General features: G+C 40.0%; 1 protein-coding gene across 4 annotated transcripts; it reads left to right on the plus strand.

Moving 5' to 3' along the window:
• The first annotated feature begins 870 nt into the window (after positions 1–870).
• On the plus strand, positions 871–16,431 carry clint1a (clathrin interactor 1a). 4 transcript variants are annotated; one of them, XM_031288272.2, is made up of 12 exons: positions 871–1,130; positions 4,746–4,850; positions 7,758–7,854; positions 9,281–9,389; positions 9,766–9,930; positions 10,051–10,234; positions 10,643–10,877; positions 10,957–11,044; positions 11,738–11,803; positions 12,245–12,540; positions 13,742–13,952; positions 14,077–16,431. In XM_031288272.2, exons 1-12 carry the CDS (start codon positions 1,090–1,092, stop codon positions 14,370–14,372), a joined length of 1,893 nt encoding a protein of 630 aa, XP_031144132.2. In that variant the 5' UTR covers positions 871–1,089; the 3' UTR covers positions 14,373–16,431. The 4 variants fall into 4 exon arrangements, with proteins under 4 accessions (XP_031144132.2, XP_031144133.2, XP_035863362.1 ...); XM_031288273.2 differs by having other exon boundaries at positions 12,248–12,540; XM_036007469.1 differs by having other exon boundaries at positions 10,963–11,044.
• Positions 16,432–16,583: the final 152 nt, after the last annotated feature.

Below are 16,583 nucleotides of genomic sequence, written 5' to 3' on the forward strand. Positions count from 1 at the left end.
GAAATGCAAAATAATAGAATTTTAATCATGTGATAAAACATGCGATTAATCGCGATTAACAATAGAAATTTAGCGATTAATTGCGATTAAGAAAATGTAATCGTTTGACAGCCCTAATATAAACACATAACACCCATTTTTGATGAGGATCCTTTACATTGTTTTGTTCTTGTTTTCATAGAAAATGGGACACTTTGAAACTTAAACTTGTCTGTGCTCTCTGATAGACTACTAAACTATGTAATGTCATTACCATTTTGAAAACTACCTTAAAGATATCTTTGGCATTTCTATAATGCAATTACTTGTTACACTGATATCAATATACATGCAATAAGACAATATTGAATATCAGTCATACTCAACTGGATAAACGGTCACTTGATGCATCACCAACATGCATAGAAACCACAATACCTATGAAGATCTATATAAAACCACTTCTTGACTACCTCAGGTAGGCTAATGCTGTTGGAGTACTTTTCCTAAAGGGCCCACGGCATTTAGCCTATATTACAGTAAGATTATGTCATGGGCTCTTAGGATATTTCACTTTTTTAATCATTAAAATGTACATGTTTTTTTTCTAATCCAGTCGACCCTTATAGATCCTTGATGTGATTGCAGGGGGTCCTCTGAAATAAAAAAAAACAGTTTGATCTGTGCTACAGAAATACAGTGAAATGTGCTAGAGAAATCAAGTTTGATTAAGTTTGATCTCACTATTTTTTGGCCAACCGTTTTTTTTTCTATTTATCTCCCCAGAATTGTTTTTTAAATTGTGTACCAAGTTGAGAGCGTTTTCAATATCCATTTAAAATGTTAATGTACTTGCAGTATCAATTGCAGTGCCTAACACTAGCTAACTAGAAACTACAACTCCAATGCTGCTTTACGCAATTTTGATGACGTTACAGGGGCATTTCCCGTAGTAACCTTTCCTGTCTGGCTGGTGGTGCGTTTGCGCCTCCTGTCTTGAAAGAGAGGTTAAGAGAATAGTTTACTTTCCAGAGTTTAAGGTTTGGGTTCGGTGTTCGTGTGGAGTAAAGGGTTTTGTCGAGGCAGGAAGCCCATTATCACGGAGCCAAGATGCTGAACATGTGGAAGGTTAGGGAGTTGGTTGACAAAGCGTAAGTATCTTCCAACTCCATTGCGTCTATGTCGTGTTATTTGTGCCTGTAGTTTACCTGTTTGAAAGAGACACGTACCCAAAACTTTGACGTCACGTCACTCGAACAAGATAGCTAGCCTGAATGCTACTAACGAGTTAGTTAGCTAGCTAGCTGACTTTAGCAAATACTATTTGTCCTTAGTATGAGTGTCTCGTTTTTGTCACATTAAGTTTGCCATGTCTTTCAGTTAGTCTGGGATAATATGATAATATCACTTTAGCTTGTTTGTGCGTTTTCTCCGACAGTGCAAGCTAACTCACTTAGCTGACAAGCTAGCTTATTATTTAGCCTGCTGGCTAGGTAGCCATAGATATATCTATGGGTGGGTGGGTAGTTTACCAGGCTAGCCAGCTAAGCTAGTTTGACAGCTCCTGGGCTGAATAATCAGCGGGGAATGATTATTTACGTGAAGGTTACATGTTATACGTTAACACGTTGCTTGGCTAGTTACCACTGTCTGGAAATATTTTTAAAGCTGAATTGAGTGTAGCTAGCTAGATGTGTTGCTCTCCGCTATGATTGTTATGACAATTGTAGCTAACGTTAACTACGGTAAATTAAGTCAGTTCTTAAACTTTAAATTACACCACATGGCTGGATTAACCTAACGTGTTTCTTTGGAGCCAAATTGTTATGTTTGTTATACTACACCCTAGACCGCTTGTTAGTCAGACAACATAAACTAAGATCTCGTGTCCACATGTCGAACGTATTAACGTTAACTCATAATACAGTAATATATAAGAGCCTGTTTTGCTGCGATTTCTTTAAACAACTGCTGCAACAACTATAACCATGCTAATCCAATCTGCACTGTACAGCAGTCTTATCAAATGTTTTATATCACTAGGCCTACACATGAGCTATGTTAGCTAAGTTATTGTATTGGGATGTGTGACACCAGAGAACAACAAGAGAAAGAGCAGTGCCGAAAACAGAGCACTTATTAATCAGTGACCAGTAATCCAGCAGTGTTTTGCAACTTGTTGGTGGATGTCCAGCTTGCTAGCTTAAGTTCAAGGATTTGATGGTTTTAGTTCAACTAGACACATTAGTTACTGATTACCTTTCTACCAGGTTTTGATTGGAATTAAGATGGAGTTTTAAAGGCAAGATGTGAAGAAAGTGACAAAAAAGTATGTATCATCTAGTATGTACACTGAGTCACTGGTGCTTGTGCACTCATAATGAGTCTTTGCATAGTTTGATGGCTGGGTCAGTCCAAGCCTGCATGGCCAGCAGCAGTAATTTAGTACCCGGAAGTACCAACCAGCACTCAACTTAGGCAACACCTTGGGGATAGTGCGTCTTTTGTTCTGCTTTGGACTCTGGTTTACTTTGAGCTGCTGACTAAACGTGAGCATGCTTTTTACTGTACTGTAGGGCTATAGGTTATTGCACAATTGTTCCTCCCTAGGCTTAATGGCTAATTTTGCAGACCCACACAATAGAGTGTTCTTAAGTCCATCCAAGAAGACGTTCCTGCTGAAGGCACTTGTGTCCCTGGAGTGTGACCTCCTGTAATATAGCTTACTTTAAAGAGAGAGAGAGAGAGAGAGAGAGCGGTGCAAGTTTTAAAGATTAAAGAGATGGGAGTTTCCATGTTCATTTTCCTCCTGTTTTCTATGAAATCAAGGCTGAAAGAGCTTGTGTTTTGTGACATTCACAAATTATAAATGATTTTCATAAAGTTTCACCAAGCTGTAAGTCATTCACACGGTTTGACGTTGTGGCATAATGCAACATTTCCTGTTGTATGATTAAGGTGAGGTTTTTTCTGAGGAAGGACATGCAAGCACATTTTTGTCCTGTTTCCAATAGATCTTTCAATGAATTAAACGACATGTTATTGTATTTGTATTTGATATATGAAGGACAATTGGGTTAATATGTTTTTTTGACATGTAGCACTATAGCAGACATATAGCACTATAGCAGTCTAACGGAAATCTGTGTGATAGTGTGTCACAGTTGGAGTATCACAACTTCCGTTTTATCTAGCTGGTATCTAGGACGGGCCACCACTAGGATGAGATACGATCTATCTTGCATTACTACATCATATCCTCTTGTGTTTTGTCTGTCATTCATGCAAACATGAGGCTTTGTGCAGTATCAGTAACATACATATCTAGAGAGACCCAGGATACATGCAGTAACATAGCACACAAAGTAATCAAAAAGACTCCTTAAAACCTGAACTAAAACATAATGGGCACTTTTGTAACACAGATAAAGTCTTGTCAAGGATTGAAGTGAGTGTAATAGGAATATTGCCATCATTTTTTGGTTTGATACAGGATAAGGCTTGGTTTCTGTCTAGGATCTCCGTCGTAGATAGTTAGTGTAACCCATGGTCCATCTGTACCTGGCATGGTTATTCTCAAATAATTTAGTTGGCATGGAGTGAATTTTACAAAAGAGAGTATGTTGTCAGAGTGGTAACCATACCCTGCAGCTTGCAGTAGTAGTAATACAGCCTTTCTCCATAACCACAGAGCGGGTGTATCTCCACCCATCAATTCAATGCTGCTCGTTCAGGCCCTGTACATCTTATTGCTGATGTGGCAGTAGTGAGGGAGGGATGAGAAGGCACAGGGTTCAAATGTTTTGCTTCACCATGTTATGGCTAAAGCTGTGACAGGGCTCACTTCATTATTTGGATTAAGATGCTGTATTTTTCCCCCAAAATAGTCCCATCTACAAAGGTGCCCTGACCATATAATAAAATAGTTGATGTAAACAGACAATAATGAACCAGTAATGGTCTCACAGCCTTTATAATTTTAGAATATTCTCTGCCTACAAAATCCTTTGTTCTTCTTAACACCCTCATTGCATAGGCCGCCTATCTCCTATAAAGAATGGACATTAGATGGACATTTGTTTCCTGTGTTACGATAAGTTGGCTGTGGCCACATATTTGAGGACATATTGTAGACCTACTAACAGAAGCTTACGTTTATGTAGTCTGATTGAATAGCTATAGGCCAATGCTTGGTTTTCCTTAGTGTGTTGTGTAATCAGGATTCTGAATATGTGAACAGGCTGCCAAACCTGCCAACCTTGTTGAGTACACAATTTAGAAAACAAGCTCTCTATTTACCTGAGATTATTAGAGAGCCACCATTTGTAGCGTTGGTTTTCTTCCCATTTGAGTTCCCTTTTTTCTTTTCTGGTTACTTTTTCTAGTTCTTAGAATGTCAACAAGCAAGAGCTCAGCTCACCCACTGTGAGCACAGCCCTGTTTCCTTCAGTACCATTTGAGGTCTCATTTATGTGTTTATATTGAACACTGGTTTGCATTTGCTTGTTTAGTCACTTGTTTTTGGTTTTTAACAAGTTTAACGGTTAGATTCAGAGCACACACACAGGCACTCCCTATCCCATTGGCCTTATAGCCACTAAAAGGGTGTGGGCATGGCTGTAATAAGAGTACCTTTCATCTATTTTCATCTATGTTGTTGGTTTTTTCATGCAGGCCACATTTTGAACTGAAATGCCAAATGTCATATAATACTTCACATAGACACGATTAATGAAAGTGGGTTTGTGTTTTATCTTACTCTATAGAACCAACGTGGTGATGAACTACTCAGAGGTGGAGTCTAAAGTCAGAGAGGCCACCAATGACGACCCATGGGGACCATCAGGACAGCTGATGAGTGAAATCTCCAGGTAAGGACAGTGCATAGTATTATACAATATGTCCTGCTGGAAAGCACCACTATTGTTATTTGTACATAACATTTAACCGTAGCAAGGTTTTTTTTTAAAGCCCTTTTCGACTGCAGGAACTTTTGCAGTAAGATTTTTCAGGAAACTCCCCTCCATTATGACTATTTTAAGGTTTTTTTTGTTTTTCAAGGTATTAGTTTTCTGCCAGCCAGAAAACATTGTGGGCATTCAGACAGAGATAGGAATTTTAGAAAGTCCTTTTATTATTGACATTTAACTAGGGATGCACCGATTGCAAATTTCTTAACCCATACCAATGTGTAGAATTGTCATTTGACCGATGTTTGTTTTAGTTTTTTGAGCCAGATAAACAGATAAATCTCATTATAAGAAATGAGCAGAAATCTTCCAGCATTAGCGAGGTACCTGAGGGCACCACAGAGTCCCGGGGTCTGTTTCACAAAAGCAGAATTTATAAATCCATTATAACTGATAAAGCGAGGCTTGACCTAGTTTGATCAGTGCATCCTGGCTTGGTGCCTTTCACAACGGCCAAGCCAGGCTGAGGAGGAGAGACTAGGTCGAGCCAGGCTGAGGAGGAGAGACTAGGTGGAGTCAGACTGAGGAGGAGAGACTAGGTCTAGCCATGCTGAAGTAATTTGGATAGATGGGGGTTCACGGCTTTTTTTTAACAGACCACAAAGTTGATCACAGATTTACTGATGCTGAGAGTGAGCAGCAGCTTCTATGATGAAGTGAAACACATTATTTGTAAAAAAAAAAAAAAAAAAAGAAAAGAAACACCGGCGCTGGAATGAAACAGTGAGAAAAAGCATGGCCTAAAAAATAAACATTTACTGACCACTGCTCTGAACTGAAATCATCATAATTATATCATTCAAGAAGTTAGGCCGGTTACACACTGAATGCGTTGCGCGAGCGTGTCAGCCGCCTGGCGTGTCCGTTTATATTTCGGCTCCCATGGTAACAGGGTAGAGCTTACACACTGCCTGCGTGAGACGCGTGCGTGCTAGAAATAGAACCGACGCCTATTTTTCACGCGAGACGCGAGCGTGTTGGAAGCGTTTCCAGGCAAAATAGAATAGGAAAATATGTTTATGTGTCATTTAGACACGAGTGCATATTAATAAATGACATCTTGATGTTTGAAAGTCTCGAGGTTTTGACATCAATGTAGATATAAATGTAATAAAAAATTTCAGAGAAAAGATTTTCAAATATTGCACCTGTCATACAGAACGAAATATTCTGTAACATATTTTGCAGTCAATACTGCCGACGTTGTCTTGCTTTAATCAGATCAGTAGGCTATATATTTATTTTATGTTTAACAACTCTCTCCCCACACGTTGAACAGGCCTATATATAAAGGGTAGGATAGGCTACAATAACAACATAGTGTGTGTTCTGAGTGACGGTCCAGCTACACAAAGTTGTTATAAACAGACAGCCCACTTACCCATTTTTCAGAGTTTGAATGTGTCGGCGCTACGTCCCGAGATCAGCCCCCCCGTACCTAGCAGCAGGAGCACCGCCGCGTCACACACGCTTCTGGTGTGTAGGACACAGAAAAATCCACGCAGCTGCCACGCTTCTGAGACGCAACAGAAACGCCACGCTCGCGCGACGCATCCAGTGTGTAACCGGCCTTAGGCTAATTTTTTGCACAAATTAACATTTGTAGCCTACTGTTTTGCCTTAAAAGAGAGCAGAAGATAATGTTGTGAAAATTACCATGAAGATCAATTACAACCATTAATGTACAATGCAATAATACGATGCGCAAATATCTCTCTCTGTCTGACACAGGAACATTCTTTTTTTGAAGCTTGGTAGTAGGGCTGCCACCTCTTAATCGATTAGTCGACTAATCGGTCGTTTTGGTCTTAGTCGACTAAGATTTCTTTAGTTGATGAGTCATTTTTTATGCTTATTCATGCTTAATTACTCATTTCCAAGAAACTTATGAGCACATTTCTGGTAAGCACAAGATTTAAAGTGGTGCTTTTGCAGGATTAATTGTGGAGAAACTCAGTTTTACAGATGGTTCATTAACTACATTTATATTGTGCTTTTCTAGTCTTAACCACCTCTCAAAGAGCACAGCTCTGTCGATTACATCAACTAATCGATTAATCGACAAAATCGTGTAAGCGTTAGTCGACTAAGAATTTCTTTAGTCGAGGACAGCTCTACTTGGTAGGCTACTGTTGTATGAGTCAGACCAATTAACACAACATTAAGGCAGCGCAAAAATAGATTAACATTGGTGCCAGCCTTTTTTGCAGATGGCAATAAATAGGGCGAACATCGGGCGATTCCGATGTCCAGCCAATGCATCCCTCATATAACTGTTATGTAGCGGCAGTGTGAAACTAAACTGAGACTAAAACTTAACTTTTTGTAATTGTGGTTTCAAGCAGAAAAGGAACCAGACAAACACTGAGAAGATCCTTGCTATTTAGAAGTAGTCCTTAGGTGTTTTTACAGAATCCCTTTCTATCATGGCACATTTCTTTTCCTACATTAATTCAGACATTGCAGCAGCAGTAAATTACGAACAACAAGACAATGACCTGAACCCCCTCTAAATTTACAGTGTTGTTGTTGTTGTTGTTGTTGTTGCATGCAAAGTAACATATTAATAGATGTCAACTTTTAGATCTTTTATTGGTCTGATTTGCCCAATCCTTGTAGTTCTTAGGATGCAGTGGCTACACAAACACAAATGTCCTAAGTTTACTTCATGGGGCTCCATAGTTGAGGGAGTCTTTTGTCAAAACCTGTAAACTGACTAACCAATCCAATTGTTGGTTGTCATGCATTGGAAATTAAAACTTTGTCAATAAAAATACAATGTTCTCCTCTTTTCTTCCTTGTAATCAGAGCCACCTTCATGTATGAACAGTTCCCAGAGGTGATGAACATGCTGTGGGCCCGCATGCTGAGGGACAACAAGAAGAACTGGCGGAGAGTCTACAAGGTCTGCCACAGTACTGTTGCAACATCACACAAACACACATGCTTTATCATGACATAAGACTTAAAGGCCTAAGCACCAAAAACAACTCTACTCAGGCTGCAACCCATTTTAAATGAGCCATCTGTTAACTTTAATGTCAATTTCTGCTCGTTACTTACAGGCAAGAATAATATATATTTTTTTAAATTTACAAAACAAAAATTGTTGGTCTTTAATATAGGGCTGCTTGATTATGGAAAGAATCATAATCACGATTATTTTGGTCAATACTGATATCACGATTATTTGATTACTCATTGACTTTTGAAAAGACGTTGTAATTATTGAATTAACAAACAGTGAAACAGTTAAACAAATCAACAGTAGAAATCCATTCAGAACACAGGACAAAATAAGAGTTGACTTGCAAAACGTAATGTGCAAAATTATCGTTTTTCTCGATTACTCTGTTTTTAGGATCGTTAAGAGCAGAAATCGTAATCACGATTAAATATCGATTAATTGCACAGCCTTACGTTAATAGAACCAGTTAGATGCCTCGCATTGTAAAGATGCTCTGAATTGAGGGGGAAACCTTCTGATAAATAGAATCCTATTTGTGAAGATAACATTGTCAGCACTGGTTACAATCAGACTCGGTAGTGAATGACACACTAACGTGCTGGGAGATTCTGTGTTTTTGGTGTTTTTAGCTGAGCTAGACAGAGAATATTCTGTTAAAACTGATCTGTGATGCTGTTTTGCCCTCATTGTTCTCCGTGAAATTTGCTGGAAGTGTGTTTAAAACAGTCTTTTAAATGCTTCATGTTTTGTCAGTAACCGCCGCCGGTCATACGGTAACTTAGGAGGCCTTGTCTGCTCTAATTAATGTGGCATGCAGTTAACACACCAGTCATCATTTTGTTTTAATGAAAACTCAACTTCTGCCACTTGCTCCTGGTGTTCTTAACCACTGTTTTGGAAGAAGGAAGTAGCAGGAGTAACAGGCGATTTAATATAATATATATAATTTTAATTTAAAATTATAAAAAATTATTTAAAAAAAAAAGTAATTTTCCCCCTGGTGATCAATAAAGTATGTATTCTTCTTATTTAAAAGTGACATATATTTCTTTTTATATAAGTGCTGTGCACTGGAACCAATTTATGCTGATGTGAAGAAGGAACTTCAAAGTTTTTGAGAACGGAGTGTGGTGTTTTGTTACCTTGCAGGGCAATCATTTTTTAAATAGGGAAATTAGTTTGGTTCTACGTGTAACCAACATGAAAGAGAATCACGATAAGATCATGGATTGTGATCCTGCCTTAAAAAAAATTGTGATGTGATGTATTTGCTATATCGCCCACCCCTACCATTACGGATCCAGTTCAAGCCCCCAGTGTTAGGACTTAACACTTTTTTCTCTGTTGTGTGTCTGTTTCTTAGTCCCTGCTACTGCTGGCCCATTTAATCAGGAATGGATCGGAGAGGGTTGTTACCAGTGCCAGAGAACATCTGTATGACCTGAGATCATTAGAAAGCTACCACTTTGTAGGTAAGGTATCCATACTGGGCTTTTCCTGCTGTATATTTTGCTCTGCAAGTTGGAGGAGGAGTACCTAAGAAAACTTGCTAAAGAACAAACTTTGCTTTACCAAATGTTGCTTTAATTAGGTGAGGTGATCGCTACACCTCAGTATTGTAGTGTTTAGTGATTATTAACAATAGCTTCAGTGTGAGCTGTAATGAAAGTAGTGGGCCTAAGCACTGCTTAGTCCACAAACCCCTAAACCATACACACTGCCATAAAGTTAGACAGAGATATGCATGTGTGCGTGTGGCTTCAATACATTGTAAAGTGAACACAAAAAGTTGCTAATTCATGAATTATATTGATGTCAGTATTTCTGTGTCTCCACATCTCTGTCTAGATGAGAATGGAAAGGACCAAGGTGTGAATGTGCGTCATAAAGTGAAGGAGATGGTGGAATTTGTCCAGGATGATGAGAGGCTTAGGGAAGAACGGAAAAAGTCAAAGAAGATCAAAGACAAATACATCGGGGTATCCTCAGACAGTATGGGATACCGACGTTACTGTAAGTTTTCAGTTAAACGGACGAATAATTAACAAAAATGTTTGGGGTTTTAATTCCATTCATATCCTTTTCTTCTTGCTTGTATCTCCTTTTCCACCTACTTGAATTCCTTCCCTCCAGCGGGGGACAGGTACGACTCCAGCGATACCCGGGGAAAGTGGGACGACGACTGGGAGAGGAATAAAGGGCAATTCCCCTTCAGCGAGAAATTGGGAGAGATCAGCGACAAAATCGGCAGCACCATTGACGATACCATAAGCAGATTTAGGAAGAAGGATAGAGAAGACTCACCAGATCGATTTAGGTTGGAGATAGACAAGTCATATATTTACGTCTATTTTAAATGGAAAGGCACAAACCATGTTTCTCCACCACCAAAAGTCAAGAAAAAATAAACTTGGTTTCCCTCTCAATCATTACATCAGCACTATTTATAATTGGCCAAGTCAAATTTTTAAATGATATTTTCAATATACCTGTAAATGAAAGGGTTATAAATTCAGGCCATAAATAGTCACAAAGAGAGGAAGAAAAGTACTAAAGAACAGATTTCATGGAGTGCCTACAGTAGATAACAACAAAGCTTCATCCAGAACATGGTTTGCGTCTTGGTTACTTTTTGGTCCTTTATGGATATAGTATCTACAAAGACAATCTTATCTTTATCCTCACATAACTGGTTGTCTTACCTGAGCCATTTTTGTCTCCATAGTGACAACGATGAGGACCGGGGTCGCTCGTCTCACAATGGACAGTCAGGAAAAGAATTCAAAGATGAAGAGGAAACTGTAACCACCAAGAGTGTGCAAATAGTCCAAGCAACAGAGACTACAGCGACACGGAAGAGAGGAGGGGTTCCATCTAAGAAAGTAGACTTGGGGGCCGCAGCCAACTACATAGGGGATAAGAGCCCAGACACCACCACCAAACAGGCAGCAAGAGCACATGTGAGCATTTAACATGCAACTTTATTGATATGCTTATAGTTATGCATGGACTGTGCCCTGATCTTTTTGTAAATTCCAGCCCCAGCCAGCAGCCCCCCAGCCCTCCAGTACCGGCCTAGCCGACCTACTAATGGTGGACACAACACCGAGCCAGCCTGCTGCCACAGGTATTATGTCATTAACTTCAAGTAATACCCTGACATTTATTATTAAATGCACTTGTTGCTGTCTTACCAGGAGTTTGGCTGGGAAGATTTGGATCAATTTATATGCTGAAACCACAGAAATGCAACTGATACCAGACATGTTCAGCATAGTTGAGCACTTTAGGGATAGCGTTTAGCCGGAATTAGCCCCTTTTACAGAGAAACTCAGCAATAGCGCAGCAGTGGTCTGCCTTCATGCCAGCTGTTTATTCACACAGAACCAAACAAAGGCGGCATAATTTGATGTTGTTTGATGTTATATATTGTAAGCAAACAAGCTAGACACCAGTCATTCCAGGAATAACCTTTTTGTTCAGCGTTACAATATTGTACGAAACAGGAAAGTCCACAGTGACTGCAGGACTCTGCAGTGACAGTGCCCAGCTGCTGATGCTAGCTTCAGATTTTGGGGACAGCAGGGGGAGGGAGTTGATGTATGGGAACTAAGTGCACCAGATGTTTTTGGAGCAGTCCCTTGTGAATGGAGAGGGCGGGAGTGCTGAACAGATGTTTGGTCCTCTCCACCTATCCACTGCCACCACCCCTCCCCTGCCTCCTACACTTCTGACACTGAAGGAATGCTAACTGTGGTGGAATGAAACCTGGAGCTCGCTTGTTTAAAATTGATGTCTTTATGTCTATTTCTCAATGCAGACCTGATCAGTGGATTTGCTGACTTCTCCTCACCTGCTGCGTCCGTTGGCTTCTCCCCAGGATCTGGTTGGTTTTCTAGACGTTTTTTTGTTAGTGTGTGCATGTGTGTGCTGTGCTGTTGCAGCCATACTGCTAGAATATTCAGAGTGATGCTGGGAGGAAGCCCTGGCCATATGGAGCCTGCTACCTGCTCTGCATAACAAGAACAGACACACATCAACTCCTGTTATGGATGACAAGGAGACTGGGACAGATTAAGAAGTTGGTGGGGGTGGAGGGAGCTGAGAAAGATTGAGAGAAGGGATAGAGATGAATGCCCTGGATAAAGCTAGACTGTCCTCCATGAAGACTTAACTGTTAATTCTTTATTGCTACGACTGGTCTTAAATTAGCTTGATTGACTTTTGCTTGCAAACATCTTGCAATTATTTACACAAAACAAACATCACAGTTTGGATGGCAAATAAAGACATTAATGCAACGGTCTTTTTTTCTTTATTGTTGCAGCAGCACCTTCCTCTAGCAGCAATGGAGACTTTGGAGATTGGAATGCCTTTCCCGGAGGTCAGATGCCAGCATCTGCTCAGACTGTTGACACCAGTGGAAATGACCTTTTTGGAGCCATGACAGGCCCTGTGGCCGCGCCCACCCCAATCTCAGCTTTGGGCTCTGGTCCTGCCTCAGCAGACCTGTTTGACTTGATGGGGCCAACTCAGTCCCTCACCTCCTCCCAGAGCCTCAACTTTAGCATGAGCAGCACACAGAGCATGAGCAGCACAGTCCTGCCCCAGTCTAGGTCACAGGTATGCATGATTGTACTTATATACACACGCATCCTTTTTTAATAATTTATTGATATACTGTACATATCATTACAAGACTCATGAAGGGGTCTTATATTATACAGGTGGAAACAAAATATCCTCAGGAAACAACAATACACTTTATGATTTCAGTTTTCATGGATACAGAGCTAGACTGATCAATTTTAGGGTTATATTTTATATCATGTGTTGGCATATATTTTAGACAGTATATGAAAAATGCAGCATATAATTTTGATAAAAACACTTAATAATAAATAAAAATCTATCTTGCTTTGAATGTATTTACAGCCACATATCAGAATTGGCTCAAGAAAATGATTCAGGTTCCAGATATGTATTGTCATCAATTTCAGAAATTGTTTAAGCCAACAGTAACTAGCACAGTTTAAGATTTAGCCAGTTGTTGGGTGCTGTTTTTTATAAAATCGACGTTTATAATCTCGTAACCACAGACTTATTGATTTGGCCTTGGCCATCAATATGAGTGCTATGAGTAAAATTTTGGCATGTACCTGTATAAACACAAAGAGCCTTTTAACCATTTTATGCCTACATATGAAGCGGGAAATAAATTAATGTCAAACGATGAGAGAAATTATATACTTAAAGTAGCATTCCAATACAAATATTAAAAGATTTCACTCATTTACTCCCAGTTCACACTGCTGGTTGACCACATCAGTCAGTATGCCTGTGTAATAAAGACATACCTCGTGTGATTGAAATGTGGAGGACAAGCATGATGGTAGAGGGTTAACATGCCACTTCACCAGATGCTCATCTCCCCCAGAGACCGCCCACTAACCACCCACTCCTCCTGCTACTGACACACAGAATGAGAAGAATCAGTTGTGAGTTAAAAACCCAACAAAAGCCTGTGGATGTCAAATGTATTTCCATGTTAAAAGGTTGTTGACCTAAAAAACCTCATTCTTTTTTTCACTGAGAAGCCGCCCACCACTCTCTTTTACTCTAGTTACTTTGGATGGTATGTTTTAATGAGCTCAGAAAGAGACGGTAACAGATTCATCTGACAGTATCGAGGTTAACTGGGGGTTTAAAGGCCCTGTTCAGCGTTGAAGCTTTTATGTATCTTATCACTGTATATTTCTGTGATTTTAGCTTGGATTAGCTTATTCTTTAACATTGTATCTGTGCTTGTGTGCGTCTTTGTCAGCCCCTACAGAACATGGGGGGGCCTCTGCAACCGCAGTCTGTCCAGCCCTTCCAGCCTGCGCAGCAGGGAATGGCCTCTCAAGGTGTCGGAGCCAAAGCAGCTGTCCCTTCCACCTGGTCAGACTCCTCCGTTAACATCAGCCTGGACTTCCTGGGCCCAGGCATGCAGCCACCCAAGCAAAGCCAGCCCACCCTCAACACCCTCCAACACGGTGAGAGGAATGGTAGATCTTGCATGAATGGTGACACTGTAGCCAGGCTCTCCTTCAAAGCACCCCATCAATCAGTTTAAAATGTGGTACTCTTTTTAATTGCATTTTGTTCTGTCATTTCCAGGCAACCAGGTACCTGCCAACATGCTCTCCCAGGGATTTTCTGGTATGAGCCTTGGACCTACAACAGCCAGACCACCTGTAAATCCTATGATGCACCCTGGTGCTGGCATGGGAATGGGCATGGGGATGGCCCCCAACCCGGGCATGATGGGGATGGGCATGAACATGGGGATGCCACATGGTGGTATGGCCATGGGGATGCCCAATACCATGGGGATGGGAATGGGGATGAACCCTGCAATGGTCCAACAGCCCAAACTCGATGCCTTTGCTGACTTCGGCAACTTTGGAAAGTGAATGAGCTGGAGAGAAAAGATTATCTGGTGGAGTGGTGTTGGTCTCTCTCTCTTTCTCTCCGTCCATTGGTGAAGGATTGTTAATGAGCTTCAAACAAAGAGTACTTGAATAATCAACTATTACAACACCGACACCCTGCAATCTCCTTCATGTTTTTTTTAAAGAAATGCTGTGTAGTGATATGGATCTAAATAATTGTTTGTGTTGGGTTTGAACCAATGATCTGTCTGGTTTTGGGTGATGGTCAGACACACACTGATGACAGTGTGCCATGTTGGTTACTTACGAGTCATTGAGGAGAAAGGGTGTGCCACCAAGAGAATGTCAGGGAGATTTGCTTCATAACCTCAATCAAGTGAAATCACCAGAATAGCAAAATAATATATCAGTAGCTGCATAATTGTTTTGAGATGCATTCTCAGTAACTTTACTGAATGATAAGTTTGAATAACATCAGCCATTTTAACTTTCTAATTTACATTTAAGAATGTCAAGTTACCTCTTTTTTGTCATTGCTCTTCCTTTGACCTGTAAATAGAAATCTGGAGCCCTTACAAATAAGTTATGGAGTTTCCTATATGAGAGGCAGTGACAGTGTGAAGAGTTATATCATACAGACCAAATCTGATATGAATTAAGACCCATAACAAAGCACATTGCCACCTTCTCTTTGTACATAAGTGTCCACACACTCCAGATGTGGCCTGTGCTAAAGTTAATGAGTGTTTGGAGTTTAGGCTATTGATTAATTTCAGGAGTTTCTCCTTCAACAGACCATCATTTGTGGCCTTTCTTATTGCTATATAAAAATCTATATATTTTAATTATGAAGAATATTATAATCAGTTTGCATCCAAATGAGATAATCAGTAGGTAGAAAAAGCCTCATACAGGGGTTGTGGGTTCTTTATTACAGCACAGAGTGCCTGAAAGACCTTTGCCTTTTCTCTTCAGTTAACCTCTTGGAAGGAAACAATGTGACTGTGCAGTGTTGAGGATTGCTACCAGAGCAGAGCTTCTGTACTATGTACAAACATCTGCGTTTGTACTAATGCCTCAAACCAAGCGTACTGTCTGTACAGATATCAGATGCAATCGTATAATTGTTTCACTCACTCTGTTTTGTTTGTTCCATGCACACTTTTGTGGTTCCACTTTATTCAGGTCAGTGATAACTTCAGAGCTCAAAAAAAAAACACCCAAGATGAAAATATATTGAGCTCAACTTAATTCAACACCTCAGACTGTTAAGATTGCATCATGTATCCATCTGTTTGTTAAATGTTCACCAATGCATCTCGGTAAATGCTGCCCTCTCACCTTCCATCTTCATTATTGTTACACGTGAAAAAAAATGCAATCTTGGAAACTGTTTCTGTCATTACCGTCATCATTAAGTCTGCACGTTTCCTAACTTCTTAGGAAGATTGTGAGAGGAAGCACTTTTACCAGTTGGGATGCAGTTTGTACACCCAGTACGTTGCAGCGGTTGGATGAAGATGTGTTGTGGCTTACCGCCTAATGAACAATCCCCTTCAGCTATACACCAGCTAACTGTGTGTTAGATGTACAAAACATTGCTCTTCAGTGGTTCAAGTGCCTGCCGGTGGTTGCCTCCTGACCCTTGTAATGAATGATAAGTAAATCTTGGCTGCCAGACATTTTTGGTATATCAACGATTAGATAAATAATTCAGTGATAAGAGGAGAAGGCAGTGGATTCTGCAGCCCCAAGAGGATTGAAGTTGTGCTTTCCAACTCTCCCAAGGGCTCAAGAGGCTGAGCACACTAACACGTAGTAGCCTTGCATCAGAGTCTGAAACGTTTAAATGACCAAAATCTGTTTGCTGTTTTTCTAAAATATATCAATAGAGGTTTTATTCATTTTGTTTTCTACTTCAAATTGTTTTGATCTTCTCTAAAATGGGATTGTTACTGAAACACTAGCATATGCAAATATAAAAAAATCCTTTGAGAATGAAATTTTGCATTATTCCCATTTTGATTTGAATTACACATTGATTCTTTATCTACAACATTAAACAGTTGATTGAAATGTGTTAATGGTGTGTGTTATTTGGTGTGCTGTGTCATTAGCCTCATTCAAAAGAGCTTCAACCAGCAAAAGTGAAGACATCGCGCTTGACTTTGAAATTACATTTAGTTAATGTGAGTTTGTTAACTTCATTGTTTGAGGTAATACAGATCTTCA

Source organism: Sander lucioperca, chromosome 1, assembly GCF_008315115.2.
Source record: "Sander lucioperca isolate FBNREF2018 chromosome 1, SLUC_FBN_1.2, whole genome shotgun sequence".
Lineage (NCBI taxonomy): Eukaryota > Metazoa > Chordata > Actinopteri > Perciformes > Percidae > Sander > Sander lucioperca.

Bases quoted from the DNA above. Each gene is read 5' to 3' on its own strand.
- clint1a (XM_031288272.2), top strand. From the start codon at position 1,090: ATGCTGAACATGTGGAAGGTTAGGGAGTTGGTTGACAAAGC. The intron at 11,045-11,737 runs GTATTATGTCAT...TTCTCAATGCAG, and splicing joins GAGCCAGCCTGCTGCCACAG to ACCTGATCAGTGGATTTGCT. The intron at 11,804-12,244 runs GTTGGTTTTCTA...TTATTGTTGCAG, and splicing joins TGGCTTCTCCCCAGGATCTG to CAGCACCTTCCTCTAGCAGC.